This window comes from Hermetia illucens, chromosome 1, assembly GCF_905115235.1.
Source record: "Hermetia illucens chromosome 1, iHerIll2.2.curated.20191125, whole genome shotgun sequence".
Classification (NCBI taxonomy): Eukaryota; Metazoa; Arthropoda; class Insecta; order Diptera; family Stratiomyidae; genus Hermetia; species Hermetia illucens.
In genome coordinates, this window is record NC_051849.1 from 100,501,909 (window position 1) to 100,519,766 (window position 17,858).

At 39.6% G+C, this 17,858-nt stretch overlaps 1 protein-coding gene across 3 annotated transcripts in view; it reads left to right on the plus strand.

Annotated features, from left to right (window-relative positions):
- Positions 1-6,025: 6,025 nt before the first annotated feature.
- The window catches only part of LOC119651795 (protein spinster), a 97,359-nt gene continuing 85,526 nt past the window's right edge, over positions 6,026-17,858 (plus strand). Inside the window, exon 1 of one of the 3 annotated variants that reach the window (XM_038055585.1) lies at positions 6,026-6,737. In XM_038055585.1, the coding sequence (XP_037911513.1) occupies positions 6,515-6,737 (223 nt within the window). In that variant the 5' untranslated portion in view covers positions 6,026-6,514. The remainder of the gene's footprint in view (positions 6,738-17,858) is intronic. The other 2 variants (XM_038055578.1, XM_038055567.1) reach the window with 2 other exon arrangements.

The window sequence follows — 17,858 nt, forward strand, 5'->3', positions numbered from 1 at the left end:
GGCAACTCCGTCTGTCTGTCTGTCTGTCTGTCACAGCCGATTTATTCGGAAACGGCTGGACCGATTGTCACGAAAATTGGTAGGAGTATGTGATCTGCCGTTCCCTTTACATGCAGCAACTGACGCCATTTTGTGTTAAGTTTAAGGGGGGGCTCCCCATACAGGTGAAAGGAGGGTGCAAACATTTTTTTCACAGAATGTAACCATGTGGGATATCAAATGAAAAGTCTCAATTAGTACTTTTTGAAACAGGTTCAATATTTGATATTGGGTGAAACATAGGGGAGTGAGGGCTCAAAATATGACTCCCGAAAAGTGTAACAGGTCTCGTTCTCAGAACCTATCCAACCGAAAAATCTGAAATAAATCGCAGTAGCGCAGCTCTACGAAATCTAGGCCTCAAAATATATCCGGTTCCGATATCTGTACAAATAAAGTTAATAATAGTATATTTCCACATTTTAGAAATTTACCCGGCACCCCCCTTATGTTCACCTCAGAAGTACAAAATTTGGCATGCGTATAATGAAGAACTTAGTGCACAATTTGGTCAAGTTTGAAGGAAATCAAGCTATTATTAACTTTACAATTTTTTGTGAATTTCGTGCACTCTACAACCTGCATGACGTCATCATGACATATCAATTCGTCAATACCACAACGAAGTAAGTTCGTATGAATTGGATGAAAAAGAATTATTTTGTTTTAGTTTTTTAATCATTTGTATATGAATATCAATTATTCCAACGAGACATGAGTGTGTGTAGGTATATAGTATATGCGTGCTAATGGACTTTGCCGGTAGTGCCTAATTCAGATAGATATAAGAAGTAAATCAGAAATATGGATACGATCAATTTATATACGTACATATATGTGTACAGTATTCGAGATTTAGGGAGCACATGAAGGAGGCAGAGCTGGCTGTAAAGCACTCCCGAAAACCCACTAAATCTATGGTGGCAAAACATATGGTCGAATGCGGCCATAAAGTAAGCGCTGATGACTTGAAAGTCCTAAAGCAAGTAAGAAAGACTAACCAACTGGATGCTTACGAAAGCTGGTTCATCAACAAACAACCGGTTGACACTAGGTTGAAGTCAGATTTGGGTAACTGCTATTCCCCATTGTTTAGAAAACTCTTAAAGTAAAATAATCTCGTCTCATTTTAACGTGCGGACTTAACTACAGTTCGCAAACTAGGATTATTAAAAAATATTAAAAACTAAATTTTTGGGCCGTGTTAAACTTTTTTTTTGTGAATTTTGGTGGTTTTTCAAGGCTTCTTTAATTAATAAAAAAAAAACTTCTTAATGAATCGCAATTATCCTAGTTTTTGGACCACTATAATTGCCGAACGACTCTGAATATCAAAAAATCACTTTGCCTATTCTACACTATATCTAGATACAATTGATGCCAAAAAAATTTCAATTTCGGAGATCCGACACATGGGATGACCCCCTTAAAATTCTATCGTCGTTTCCTGCCTAAAGCCGCCCACCATCGGGTCGATACTCCCGAAGACCAGATACTCCCACCTGATTGTGCGGTCCATAGTGAGACCACCAAGTAACAGCTGGTGGATGCTACACTTCTGACAGCTGTAGAGCTTCTTCTCCGAACAGCTGAGTCCCGCTAAACGCTCAACTCTCGAAAGCCTTATCAACTAGTTCACTTTCGACAATCAACACGTGATTTCTGACGCTTCGCCACGTATTGTAGAGGTCAAGATCGCCGCCACCGTCGATTTTCCAGCATTCGCCGAAGCCTAGAAGGACGATGCAGTTCTTCAGGGTTTGAGGACCAACTCTAAACACACATTTAGGGAGTTCTAACTTCGGCTCAACATCCAGCGTATACAGCGAGACGCCAGATAAGGGACCAAGGTCATATAGTGCGCCGATTTTTGAAAGGAAGTATTTCACGCATTCACGATGTGGCGCACCCAGTCATTCGGACAACGAATCGGTTAGCCACCGCAAAGTATTTCTGGCCGTCCATGAACGAGGACATTAGTGAACGGAGACAGTGCAATCGAATGAAACAAGTTCAAGACTACAAAGCATGTGAAGGAAGAGGTAGGAGTGTTCCCTCTGTCTACCAAGCGTTTCCACACAATCCACATCCGACCAGGAAATGCAGTTTGAGTCCTCCTTTTCTCAGAGTTGGGCAAACCCCTTCGGTTTCAAATACCATCGGACAACCGCATACCATCCGTAGTTCAATGTGATGCTCGAAAGATGGCTGAAGGCGGTCGCAGGTCCTGCCACTCGTTTAACTTGGCATCCGGACAGCCAATCGCAAAGAATTTGCTGCAAGTCCCGCGGGGCTGTTATATGGAAAGAACCTGATACTCCCTAGCAACACTATACTCGACATCAAGGTGGGACTCAACACTACCGGTTTATTGCATCTGCTCAAGAATGCAATGCTGAAAAACTGTGGCTGACGTGTCCAGGGATCTCGAATCCTGCGCGCATCTCCTAATTAGGACAGACAGCTCTCAGAAGCCGCTTCAGTCACCTTACGAGGGCACCTTCGAAGTCCTCGACCGAGCTAAAGCCCTTCTTCAAGGAAGAAAGCGCAACCAGAAGGAAAGGCGCGCGACACGTTCATTTTGATTTGCAGCAAGCTGAGTTGACAGAGCAACACGTCTGCTTTTTGTTTTTAGCTGGGGGTGGAGTGCTGTCGCGGAGCAAGCAGCTTCCGTGTCAATAGCACGCAAATGCGAATCACGTTGGTCATGACATTGAGAAACAATTTTTGACAGCGAAAATTGTTTTTCGATGTCAGTACAGAAAGGCAATCAGGAAGATAAAAAGTTTTGAGTTAATAATGTCTTCAATTCTTGTCCAAGCACCTAAAATAGTTTTCAAATATTTATTAATTTATTTTAATGATTTAAATGATTCAAAAGATTTTTTAATAAATTAGTTTCTGATGTTATTTCAATGATTTGTAAAATAAATAAACGCTACATGTTTACGGACGTCGAGACCGGGAACAAACTTGCCTCTCAGCTTTTGTTTCATATAAGCACTTTGGCCGGCATATGCGTCAGTGATGTTGTGCTACTCATTAAGTGGCCCGATTTGCTGCTCTTTAAAAATCAGACGCTGTAGGAGCTCGCCGCAGTGGCCGGGGAAGGGGGGGCTATTCCACTAGCCATTTCTCATCATCTCATGTCCAAATAGTCATCCTCGGAGCCGACGCGCTCAAACCCCACAGATAATTCGCCGTCACCTCCTCGACGGCCTCAACAGTATTTCCACGACCTGTATGCGGACCAGCTCCTCAGGTGCACACCATATAGTCAAGTTCTCTCAGATGCCTTTCTGCCAGAAGAAATGACAGCCTTGCCAGATCTGCTCGTTCACCACCAGATCGTCACCATTGGACCTCCGCCTTTTGCCGCGACTCCTCGGGGGAGAACGCCTTATGGCAGCGAAGTAAGAGTTCGACATCCTGCTGGAGCGTTGTGTCATTCGGCCCCCTTCGAGTCAGTGGGTCAGCCCTTTCCACATGGTACCCAAGGCTGGCGGCAAGTGGTGCGCTACGGGTGATTACTAAACAACTAAATTCGATCACCCACCCGGACCGGTACCTACTGCCCACAATACAGGATCTGTTCCGAAAAACTAGCGGCTCTGTATTCTCAATTATTAACCTGAGAGGGCCTTCTACCAGATTTCTCGCTCCAGTCTGCAGTCCGCACAACTGCCGCCACTACGCCCTTCTACCTATTTGAGTTCCTAGACATGTCAACAAGGTTGAGGAATATAGTCCAAATATTGCAGCAGACATTGAACCACCTCTTCAGAAAACAGGGTTTCATCCGCAGCTATCAAAATGATATCCTGGTTTGTTTCATCGACCATAAACAACAACAACGCACCTCGAGGAACTTCATGTCAAATCGGCCAGTCTGAGGTCATATTCGCTGGCTACCACATCAACAAGAGCGTTCTCCATCCATCAAAGCGCACAGACTCCTCACAGCTAAGACGTTTTCTCGGCGTCATTAGTTACTATCGCCGCTGCGTGTCGGATACTGCTCAGCTCCAGACCCAGACCTTACTGAAATACTCAAGGTCTGTATGAGCAAGAAATCCAAAACCAGTTAAACAATTTAAACTGCCTCCGGGTTTGAGCGTTGCAAGCAGAACATCGCCTTTGCTACCACTTTAGCCTTCCTGTCAACCACCCAAGAAATAGTTTTGCGCACCGATGTTTCCAACCTCGTTATCAGTGCGGCCGTGGATCAACAACGGGCAGACGGCACATGGGCTCCATTAGACCTTTTCTCAAAGAAGCTTTCGGAGACTGAGCAGGGGTATTCCATCAACGACCACGATCTTCCCGCCGTTCTTGCTTGCGCCAAGTATTTTCATCGGATCCTAGAGGGGCGCTAGTTGGTGATATAGACCGATCATCGCCCGCTCACCTTCACGCCGGACCACAACCAAACGTGTAGCGTTTAGGTTCTTTTTGCCGAGTCTCCGCAAGGACGTCTTAAGCTGGGCCAAGCAATGCGTGCCATGTCAACTATTAAAGGTACATCGCGACAATAGAGCAGAGTTCGGTAATTTCAAAATGCCTGACGCTCACTTCGATCATATTCACGTGGATCTCATCAAGCGTCCTCTTTGCGAAAGCTACGGAAGTTGCCTTACCATTATTGATTCAAATACACGGTGGCAAGCAGTTCCAATCCTGGATACGGAGATCAACACCATTTCACGCCAAAGACGTCCACCCAACTCCTTACCATCTCCAGGCTAATGGAGTGGCAGAGCAGCCTTCCTTAAGCTACACACCACTGTCATTGTTCCTCAGGATAACTACCATCTCCAAGGTCCTCGTCAGCGACCTTGGCAGCCTCTTTAGAACTATTCGCTCGGTGCCAACGTCTAGGCACTAACACCATCATCCTTTCATCGTTTTGCGCCGAATCGACGCCATTCGGAGGTCGCTAGAGCAACGGTTTGACACCTGCACGTTCGACGTTGACGGTAACTGGATTGCAAAGACCTTCTCTACAGACTACCTGAGACCTGCTTATCTCGAGGGGGTATACGTCTCATTCTCACAGCTTACACCATCTCAACGGCCTAGCCTAGTCATCTCAGCAGGCGCAACCTACTAACTGCGAAACTTCGAATCTAAAGTGACCTCCATCGACTCTCCTGGATCACGGTCACAACATCGCGTCCCTATTGAATTTAATCGTAGCGGTCCTAGGACTCCTCTCTTTTCGCTGTGCTTAGGCGTTTTTTAGCAACGATCTCCGCTTTCGCGGGATCATTTGAAATTTCTTAAATTAAATACTAATAAAAAAAAGGACTAATTTCAGTTTTATTATAAATCTCATTATACGTCCAAATTTCATAATGATAGATTTATTACATTTGAAGCTAGAATTCTCGCAAATGTAAAAAACGTCATTTTAAGAAAAACGCGTTTGAAAAAAAATAGGACCGTCGCCATTTGGTTATGAAAACATTTCTCACTCTTAATTACAAACAAAATACAGTTACAATTAATGCGAATGCAGTCCTAGAAGCGACTAACGCACTACAAGATTACGCAAGGACATCAAGCGATTGTGAATGAGCACCTGAGCCAAATCAAGGTAATAATCTGGAGCACAATGCTGACCACATTGCCTTCTACAGTGTACTGTAGTGTACCGTTACAGTACCACTCGATCGTGCGCTCAGAACATCTAAAAGAACACAAATTTCACTTTGAAATCTGTGGAGCGTCTTCTAAGAAAGCTAAGTTAACTATTTATACAATAAAATCGAAATCGATTCTGAAAACCTCTAACGTGGTTTCCCTTTAAAACAACACTTGAAATTTAAATTCAAAAGACAGCGTGTTTTTCACCACTGTTATCTGTGACACAAACCATGTTCCGAAACAGTTTCTGAACTGGTTCTACCCGAAGCTAACGTTTGCCAAAATTGAAAGTCAGTAAATTGCAGTTTAAATTCATCATATTTATCACATATGCGTGGATTCTCATCCTATATTGGCAGAAAGTGGCAAAAACTCTATATTTATACGATTGAAGACATGAGAGCAACAATTCATTCCAATTTACTTGGATGCCGCTATGGAGCGATTATCTGGCAAAAAACCGGATGCCAACTGTCAAAGTCATGTTGACGTTGGCACTTGTGCCGAGTGAAATCGGACGTTCGCTCAGCTTTCCCGTTCGAGTCGGTGGAGAAAGATTCCACGCCGCAGTTTCCTTGGGTCGTTCGTTCGAAGTGTTGGCATTTCGAAAGTCCGCCGTTTCAACCTAGCCGCGTCGTTTATGATTTGCAAAAGGAGCAGTTGCGCGGCGGTGATTTTCCTGTACTTCGAAGTCGGTCCCAGAAATCGTGGCAGCGGAGTGACATTTGGCGGTTTTTGTGCAAAACAAGCGTGAAAGTATTTACTAAAGTGTGTAAAAAATTGGTGAATGTTTTCCGTGTGAGTGTCAGTGCGAGACAGTTGGAATTTCATGATGAATACATCAGTGAACAGCGAAGTGGCTTTCCCGTCCACAAACTCCTCGCAACAGTTGATGGCAGCCGGCACGGATCGCGACAGTCCTGTCGGCGATCACCCGCGGAGCGGGGTGTCTGCCGAAGGATTCCGGTCCGTATCCCGCGTGGAATGGTTCACCGTGATCATCCTGTGCTTCGTAAACCTCATAAACTACATGGACAGATTCACGATAGCAGGTGAGAGACCTATTCATTAAGTCGCTTTTTCAGGAACATCTAAACTTGATCTATGCGTCGACACCGGCCGCCGCGAGCCGAACCAGGGGAAGGCCGTCCACTTTCAGTTCTTGGGGTCCAGATGCAGACCACATCATCAGCAGCAGACACCTTGGAACGGCCTTGCTGCTTTGGTCTGCCAAAAGATCGCTCTACGAATGCTGTAATTGCCGGTGTTGGGAAGTTCCACGTGAGCTTCGCACCGTGCTCCCATTCATCGGTTTGGGTGGTTTTATCTAAGTACTCTCGAACTGGCTTCCGCTGTGGACTTACTCTGCGCTTATCGCACGTGGAAAACAGTTGTTTCGAAATCACGCCACGTTTTTATTTGCGGGGACTGAATCAGCATATGCAGCTATCTCATGGCGTTAGTTATGTTAATTCGCCCGACTCTCTGTGGCTGGGTGGCGAGCTTAGCCCCTTCCCTGCTTCTTGCACCTGAATTCGGTGTAGAGTTTGCCGCAAGTAACTTTCCATTTAACAATTAGTTGCGCAGACATTTCGCCCATTTTCCGCTTTCGGTGAGCCGATCGCTGCCAGTCTGTGAGAAACGGTAGAAAACGGCAATGCAAGAAGAGTTAGTTGTATAATTACTCGGGAAATTAATAGATCGGTTTAGTTTCCTTGTTCGTAATAATTACGAACGAATTGAGAAACCATCGCAAAAGTTGGCAGGTTCATGGTACTAATGGCCATCGCGCGTGGGAATGTTCTAAGCTGTATTTCTATTTTTGGATTTGGACGCTTCAACAACCTTCATCCGCTAGATTTCTAATGAATCTCCGAGGGATTGTTGGAGAGAAGATAGTTTCGCTGTTTAGAAATTATGTTTCAAGGACTGCCATAATCAATCAGTTCCCTGCTATCTATCCATCGATAATGCTGTATAAGGTATTCATTCTTATTGATATGCATTTCTTACCTAAGTAGGGATTTGCTTGCAATTGAACCAGTTTCAAGGAAATTCATCTTTTCTCTACTCCCTCTCTTTTAAAACACAACAGCCCCTGAAAACCGTAAATGATACCTGTGTCTTCTTGCAATTTTACAACGGCTTAAGGTGTACCTCGATCACCCACAAAATCCCATACCGAAAATCAGGTAGAAATTTCCCTAATCTTGATTGTATTTATGACGCTTTGGAGACTTTACGGGGTACCGCTGGTTGTCTAAATTTGATTTTTAAGCTTTAGAATGGAGGATCATCTATTTTTTGTATACATAATCAATAGGTCAATGAGTCGACCAGCCAGCGCCACATCAAACTACATATAACCAACGCTCGGAAATAACGATCAATATTAATCCTGAAGCGTTTGTCTTTTCACTTCTGAGAAAAAAGCTAAGCTACTGTAAGTACCAATGCACTTACGGGAGCATCAGCAGAATCCCAAGTGAAACAGTGCGAAAACGTTGCGAACCGTTTGTAGAATTTTCGAGCACCTTAGCGGAGCATGGATACTCAGTTCTTTCTGTTCTTTGAATTACATTGCTGCACGTTGGGCTCCCCAGGGGGAGATTTTTTGTTCACCGAATATAACCATGTGTTGTATCAAATCAAAGGTCTCAAGAAGAAGCAGTTGACATGGGTTGTAAAAGGGAGGAGTGCGCTTGTTCGAAAAGGGTCACTTATTTCAGAGACTTATTCGCATCTACCCCACCGAAAAATGTAAAAAAATATGGTGGTCCATGCACTTGATATCTAGGCTCCAAAGTATTCTACGTTGCGATGTCTACTCAAATAAAGTCAAGAATAGATGATTGTTATATTTTGAAAATTTACTGCGAACCTCCCTTAAGTTCATCCTAGATCAGTAGTGTTTTGCAGTAATATAAGTTTTAATATGAAATTAAGTTAATAATATAATAGTATATTTGGAGAAATTGGCTGAATATTCCCATTAAGTTTATCCTAGAGTCATAAAAACTTGCAGTAATATAAACTATAGTTTGGATATCCCCAAGTTCGATAAAAGCCGTACTATTATTAATAAAGTTACAGCAGCTCAAAGTTGTGTTTTATGTGCAAATTTACCGCAACCCAAAATATCAATATCACACTAAAATAAAAAATTTTCGTTTAGCCTTCGTCCCTTTCACAAACGAGTTTAGCTTGTCATGATCCCCAATCTATTACGCTATTACGTGACCATACCATGGAAGACGCGTTTCCCACAATTTTTCCACGATCGGTGCAACCCCATATCGATCGCGGATATCCTCATTTCGGATGTGATCAAGGCGTGTTACGCTATCAATCCAACGCAACATCTCCATTACCACAAGACGCCATTCATTGTCCTTTATAGTCGGTCAACACTCGCCGGCTAACAAACAGAGGGCGACTGGGCGGACGACATTACGGCAAATTTTAGATTTGAGACGATCATTGATACGTAGACCTCAAGGAACACCAGTTGTGGAACGTCATTTTGTCCAGGTTGTGCTAATACGTGAAGCAATTTCATAACGCAGTTCTCCATTGGCTGATAACGTTGACCCGAGATATTTAAATTATTCAGTTCCTGGCAGGTCAATGTCCGTGATAGTGCCTTTTATGGGGATCGACCGTTAAAAATTCAGTTCCATTGAGGTTAAACTTGAGACCAGTGGAACAATTGAACCCAGCGAAAGAGTCCTCTGTTTCTCTGCGCTATGATTTTAAGCGAAACGAGTATATATATAATGATCAAAGTCGATTAAAGTGTTAACATAATATAATACAATAGAGGAAGCACCTACTCACTTCATTTCTTTCCACTGATATGACGAAATCATTTCCATTCTATGTATGTACTTAAATTTCTGGAGAGTCATTCCAATTAATCACATGTTAAATCATGTGCTTGATCTGTTCAATCAGAAAGGCCCTGGCCAAAGTCAAATTCCCCTTTAAATTCAGATAAGTCAGAAGACAATGAATGATTAGACGTGACTTCAAGCTAAAACAAAAGAACAATTTATCATATTCATTTTATACAATTCAATATGCAGTACATTGTATTAAAATTCTTGACATCTATTATTTTATTTCCATAAGATATAAAAATGAAATATAACGCTCCACTACTACCCAAATAACACACTCCGAGAAATTCCATTTAGCGCCATCCAAAAACAGTTGACAAATTGGCCAGCAGGCAAGCAATAAATTTATTGAATTTCGGAGCGAGAATCGACCTTTTGATCATTTTTTCTTTATTCTATTTTTGTTAGAATTAATCGAATTTGCTGAAGTTCCTAGAAATGATAGTGAAGGGGATCAAGCACCATTCCCCTTTGCTAGAGAACTAGGATTGGAACCATTCGATTCGACTCTATAAGAGGTATTTGGTTCTATTATAGTCATAGAGCGTTAAAGACCTTAAAAGGTCTAGTCTTTTTCGGTATTCGATAACAAACATTTTCCTACACATATGTACATGTATACATATCAAAGACATAAATACTGTGTTCATCCGGGATAAACAAAACCTCCCTGTTGCCGCAAGACGATGGATAAATTGATCCAACGCATTTCCGCTTTATTCCGTGCACAAAAGCATACAAATATTTACGTAAATTAAAACTCGCTGGTAACAGGTACACACATGCCTAATTCGAGTGGTTGAGACTGATATACAAATAACTAAAAAAAAAAACAAAAAAGGAAAACTGAAATGTCCCCAAGGACTCCGTTGTTCATATCAGTTCCCTTTAATATGATGATGACGTCATACACGTCTTAGAGTGCAATAAAATTACCCGGACTGCGGAACTGACATTCTATCACTTCGTTAATAATAGTTGCATTATCTTCAAGGTTTTCAGAATTATTTCCTATATTATCGCCTATCCGGATGCCAAATTATTAACATTATTTGTGGCAGTATCGGATTGGAATGTATTTTGAAGTCTAGATTTCATATAGATGCATGACTGATTTTTTTCAGATTTTTCGGTTGGATATTTCCTGAGAACGAGATTTGTTTCACTTTTTGGGGCACACATTTTGAGCCCTCAGTCCCCTATGTTTCGAGCAATATCAAAAACAATATATCATTTTCGAAAATAACTAATCGAGCCCTTTCATTTGATACCCCACATGACCATATTCTGCGAAAAAAAATCCCCTCAAACTCAACACAAAATGGCGCCAGTCGCTGCATTTAAAGGGACACCACACTTTGTGACAAATGTTTCAGTCATTTAGGAGTAAATCGGGTGTGACAAACAGACATTGAATCGATTTTAATAAGGTTTTGTTTCACACAAAAACTTAAAAATGGGCGTTACACGGGTTGGTTCCTTTACATTAACTGTAAGACATACACTTTTAGATGCATAAACTATAATATGAATAATTTTTTTTATTTTTAAGTTTTTTTGGGAAACAAAATTTTATTCAAATCGGTTCACTGTCTGTCCATCCATCGGTCTATCACACGCACTTTCTCAGAGACGGTTACACCTATTAAGATGAATCTTGGTGAAAACGTTGAAACTGTGAAGATCCATACATACAATGAATAAAATGGTCCTATTCCAATTTGGGAGCTCCACATGTACAAAGAGGGGAGTTTACATATTTTCTCACTGGATATAGCCACGTGGATTATCAAATGAAAGGCCTCAATTTGTATTTTTCGTAGCAGATCTTTAGTTCGACATCAACTGCAAAGGAGAGGGGAAAGTGTAGTCACAAAATGATCGCTAACTCTAAGGATCTATTCTCAAAACTACCCAACTCAAAAACTGATATCTGTTCAAATGAAGTTTGTAATAATATATCATATTATTATTAGATTCTGCAAATTTGCTGTAAAGGTAACATAACTTTACGATAATATGGGCCATAAATTCACAATAGGGGAAAGTTGCCTCTTTAACATGAAATTATACATTCCCAAAATATAAAATGTAGTGAATAGTCAGATCAATATTTACTACAAGCTATGTAAAAGTAGAACCATCATGCACCGAAATATTTTAAATAAAAAATCCACAAAACCTTTCATACCTTAAGCATCGAACTTCCGCTTTACGACTTGTTTTCTAATAAATTCAGAATATTGCTACTTATTTTACTGCACACGAAGCGATAATACAACTTAGATAGTGGCGAAAGAATTCATATTGATTAATAGCATTTTGAACGGGTAAACTTTTGAATTGACAGTTTCTATTTGAAATGAGTGATAATATTAGTATAAAATATGTCTAATTTTCGGTTAATTACATGCTGATAAAATCCCTTCATAATGGCTAAGTGCAATAACCGATCATGGACAGAAGGCGGGCAAGTAAATAATCACAATCGGAACAATCCACTCCGCATCTATAATTTCGATTGCAAATTTATCTACCTAACGTGATCAGCATTACACATGATAAAATTGATCAATAGCAATGATAATCACTTGCAGAGACTACCGAGACTTTTGACCTTCCAGATATTGTTTGAAACACTGTAACTACCCCAGGAGCATTAATTTTGTTTTCAATATAAATTTAAAGCAGTTTCCTGTTGACAATAGCTCCTTTGGTCACCTTGGCGAGAGCATCACATGAAAATATTTTCCCAGATTTAATAGATGTAAACAACAATCAATGAAATCTTTGATCAAATCTCAATATGCACTTTATAATACGCCATCATTTCTTAATTTATTTATAACGGAGTTTTCATCCTACTCGATAAATTGTTTATGTTGAAGTTTACTTGGTACTAGATGTATCGCGATGCACTCACTTTACAGCGTAATGGAAATAAATAAACTGCATCGCAGTTCGATAAGTTGTTTACGATTTGTCAACACTTGTATTTGTTAGTATTAAACCATAGTTTCCAAAATCAGATCAAACAAATTTTAGCCCCGCGTCCTCGACTAACACTTTCCAACTTTCCTGACTTTTGTTTTTGATCGAGGCTGCACTTACAGTGATGCTGTGCAGATGGTAGGACTGTCCAAGCAAAAAAAAAACACCTTAATAGCGATTTCATAGGATTCAAACTTTTCCTTTTTAAAGGTTGTTGTTTGTTATGTTATCCAAAACTATTTTATGCAGAAAAATTCTTGTTTAATTCGTTTTACTGATCTGTCTGCCTGTCGCACGCATTTTATTCAAAAATGGTTGTATTTATTGCTATGAAATGGCATATAGCGACTATGACACGTATAAGTTAGTGACTAATATTGTTTGGTACTAAATTTTAAAGGGGGAACGTAAAACATTTTTCTCTGAATATAGTCATGTGAGGTGCCAAAGGTGCTTAGTACTTTTTATCTTACTTTTGAACTCGCTCTCGAAAGGGAAGAGTGAGAATCCAAAAAGTACATCATCACTTGAACTTGACTCAATCCAAGAAATGAATTTGAAGAAAAATTCTGTTTTCTTATATGAAACGTTACAAAACCTTTCATACTGGGTTTCATCATATTTAGTTTTCAAACGCTGCGTGCAGCCTTTTTCGCACAGTTATATATAATCTGAACGATTTTATGGCAAATATAATAATTCTGTCGGAGTGCCACAATAATTGAGCATGTGCGGAATGTCTTTGATAAAGACCGGCGCGAAAGTTGACTCAACTCCGTTTTCTGCTCCTCGACTTCATGAACTACTGGCAGGCTCTCGATATAGTTTCACCACTTATGCTGTGATATTTTTAGGAGGAAAATGAGATCAGAGGGAACCATAGAGCAACAAGAAAACCCCTTTTCCAATTTCTGTTACTTTTGTTAGCTCGGTTTTATCAATGGTTTCTGGTTGCGTAAAGTGAACTGAATGGGTTAAGTAACAATTTTTCAGTATTAACAAATTTTAAGGTTACTTTCATCATCACTTCATAGAAAATTCAACGCCCAATCATTCACTGATATATTCCATCAATAATTCATTCAAGTATTCTGTCAAAAATGCTTATGTATTAACGCCGTGCCCCGTGTGCATGGTCACACATATCATCCGATATTTATTATGCAAGATAAAGTACGTCAGCAAAACTTAATTCGATGTTTCAATCAATTCGAATGATTCTAAAAATATTAGCGAGGTTTTTTTATTGTTTACCGGTGGGCTTGGATCTTATACTTTATTAAAACGTATTAGAGTCTGGTCTGACCCGTCCGTTTTTTTGTCTTGCTTTCACCTGAATTATCTTATCTTATGTATTTATCGGTGCTTTGATTTAAGTGTTTTAAGCCAAGCTGGTTTATTTTCAGGGTTGTATTTTTTGCAGATAAGCACGAATATGATATAATAGCCTCCTAAACAGCACGACCGAATTTTGAATTCACCACAAAATGTCCTAATCTTTTGACATTTACGAACTTAAATGTGACCCTACTGTTAGTTCGGAAGGTTCCATGCATGCAAATTGCAATAGCCCCCGAACTCTTAAGTCTTATATAAAATTACCGACTTTTCTACAGAACCTGATAGAATATTTAAAGCTTCTCCATTTTTTCATCAATCGAAGTTGATTTTCTCAAGAGATTGTCAGTTATAATTTGATAATTTTTAAGGTTTTGTGTAAAACAAAACCTTATTAAAATCAATTCACTGTCTGCCGATCTGATCGAAATTTGGTGGACATATAGGAACTATGCAATCCCACGTTTACAGTGAGTGACATAAATTTACGTACAGTTTAAAGGGAGGCTCCCCATACATGCAAAGGGGGTTAACATTTTCTTTTCATCGAATATAGTCATGTGAGGTATCAAATGAAAGGTCTCAGTTATTACTTTCCGAGTCTGATATTAGTTTTCACGTAAATTGCAAAGTACGCTACTAAGCAGTCAAAATGTACACACTTAAAATGAGACTGGACTCATTTTCGGAAACCACCCAACACAAAAATCTGAAAAAAATCAGGGTGGTGCGTTCAGATGAAATCTAGGCCCCAAAATATCTGCTCAAAAAAACTTTCTAATAGAATATTACCAACTTTCAGAAATTGACTGGAAAACCCCCTTAAATTCCATTCATTTCGTATACACACGTCAAATTTCATGGCAATCTGGCCATTACCGCCAGCATTATAGCAGTTCAAACTTGGCAATTTGGCGCGAATTTACTGCTTCTAAAGCCATGCAAATAAAATGCTGACGTCGTAATTAACGAGAATAATTGAAATTCGCGTGAAATATTAAAAACGCATTTATGGAGAATCTATTATACTTCCCCCACCTCTTTTTAAGATTTTGTGTAAAACACTTATGTGAAATCTAAGCCTCCAAAGATGTTCCACTCCGATATAAACTTACCAATAGTATATAATTAACTTTTAGAAATTGACTGAGAAGCCTTAAGTTCATTCTAGGAGTACTAAATTTTGCACCGGCCTAGAAAACAGTGTTAGTGACAGCTGAGAGGTTAGAGCACAAGGCTGGAAAGTCGCGGTTCAAATCTCACTGGTGGTAGTGGAATTTGTATCGTGATTTGACGTCGGATACCATGCTGACTCAGCTGAGAATGAGTACCTGAGTGAAATCAGGGTTATAATCTCGGGCGAGCGCAATGCTGACCACATTGTCTCTTACAGAGCACTGTAATCCTGTAGTGTACCGTAACTGTCTTCAATGAAGTGCTCAGCACAGGCCCTGATTCAATATGGATTGTTGCGTCAACGATTATTATTATTATGAGAAAAACAAGCCTTATTATAACTTACTATATATTTTTAAAAAAAAGTTGTATAAAGTCTAAAAAAATCCATTTTGCAGAAGAGTTCTCGAAAGTTTTCTTTTTGTATTTTTGTTTCTATAAAGCATATATTCAACTAATCGGTGCTGCGGTAGATAATGTTGACACTATCGTGACTAGGAGGTTTTAAAAAGTAAACAAACGCCGTTGAAAACCAGTTTGTTATTAATTGCCACTCCGTAAAAACATGATTTCTTGAACGCGTCGTGTTACGTAAAGACAGTTTGGGGATAAGTTCAATAACCTTTTGTAATTAAAAACAATAATCCGGGAAACGGAAGCTTGGCGTTTTAAAAATGAAAAGTTTGATGGACTTCGTATGAATGTATTTTCGGAGCACTATTAAATCTTTTGTACTTAACCAGTTGATCATAGTGCATACGAATTTACTATGTGAAACCATTCCACTTTGTGTGAATATTAACATTTTATAATGTTTTAAGGTACAGTTACAGAAAAATAGCAATTTTGACCCACTATAACTTTGTTAATAATAATAATATTTTCATAGAACTTTGCAATATCGCGTTCTATGCTCTAAATTTCTTTAATCATTATCGCAAAAAGATAAAAAGTGCAAATCAAATTTGGACCTCTTCCTAGAAATCGTAGTCTCTTCATGATGATTAGTTGACAGGCTTTTCATTAGTTGTTAATATGATACAATAGCGAGCGCGCTGAAAGTCATTCCATTTGGTAGTGAGCGTGTTATGTGCACTTTCAAACGAAACGGGTTTTGAGGACTTAACGACCTATAAACTCTCAAAACGGAATTTTGAAGAGGTAATTATTTAGGAAATACATTTGTATCTATTTTGTAGGTCATGTAATTCAATGTTACGATTATCTCAACAATCTCGTCCTTCTGGGTATCTAAAAGAATTAATTCCTGGTTTGACATTTCGTCTCAATGCTTTTGTACAAATGACCCACCCACGGTCATGGTCGTCGCGACTGAAGTGCGATCGAAAACTGACGTTTTCGAATAACGCTCGCGGTTTGACTCAAACGAGACTCGCGAGCGTTATGAACTTCAAACGGAACTCAGCTAGTGTTATCTCACGGCTCTACGTAATTGATTTTGACATTGCTTAATCTTATTCAAGCGGGGCACTAAAAGGTCCAATAATTTACAGCTAAAAAGTATTGTTTCTGACATGTGTATATATGTTATGTTATGTTAGACTTTTGATGTTGTTTCTTTCTTTTTTGGCTCTAATGTTGTAACCATATATTTCGTGTTGCCTTTATTAATGTGCAATCTAACATCTCGCAACAATCGGCGCTTGCTCGATTTGGATTTTACCTGAAAGACGTTGAAACCTCTACATTTCCACAATTTTCGTCCACCAAGTACTAGATTGAGAAGCAAAAAATATTGTCTTAATATGTGGTATGAATTACGCTAATGGGAAATTGTGGAAGTAAATCTTACTGAGATTATACGGACTTTTCAATTTGTCTATGGGAACTAAGGTTTAAGTAACGCGATTTTTCACAAATCAGTAAGTCGGCCAAAAAGATCTATCAGTAGACTAGGAGTTAGTAGTCATTCTCATTTTAGGTTATTTTAAATTAAATTGTGTACCAGCATAAATTTTTTTGAAGTTTATATTTGCACACCATTCTTTGAAGGCGGAGAATTCGCTACACGCGGACATTTTCAAGTCTCCCAGGGAATGTCAAAATGGCTCAGTGCAAAATCAAGAGGCCAAAGTTATTCCCAGCCAATCGGATTGCAAGGAAATGTGCTTATATTGGCTATCAAATGAAATGTCTATGCAAATCATCTGCTGTAATGCTGACATCAATGACAAGCGTACTGGAGATGATTTCATTTGTAGCCGGTTTTGAACATTTCCTGCTAACAGAACTGACCCGATTATCCTGCCTAATATTGAACAAATGTTGCAAATGTCAACTGAAAAAAGTTACAGCCGGTAGATAAAAGGTGCTGGGTAGCAAACGTAGCCATGGACAATTGCGGAGGATTTTCAATAATTTATTAAAATTGACATTGTAGAACGTGTATGACAACAAAATAAATACTTTCAAAGAAATTGTAGTGTCTATGTGCTGTGAAGTAGGAGGTAAATCTTTGTTTGATAAGGTAGTTCGAATGGAGAGTGTAGAGTGCGTTTGGAGCACGAAATTATTAGCATTGGAACTCTAGACTAGAAAGTTTACTACTCCTCTTTATGTATGTAGGTTGGTTAATATAAATTTTTGAAAAATGGACATAGAAAGATCACGCTAACAATTTCCAAGATACTAAACAAGCATGGGTGAAAATGACTGAGAACGGATACCGTTGAGTCCATGACCTTATAATACTCCTTTTCTGAAGTCGTCCCAAATGTCAGGAATTCATGAAATCCAGAAAGCGAACCT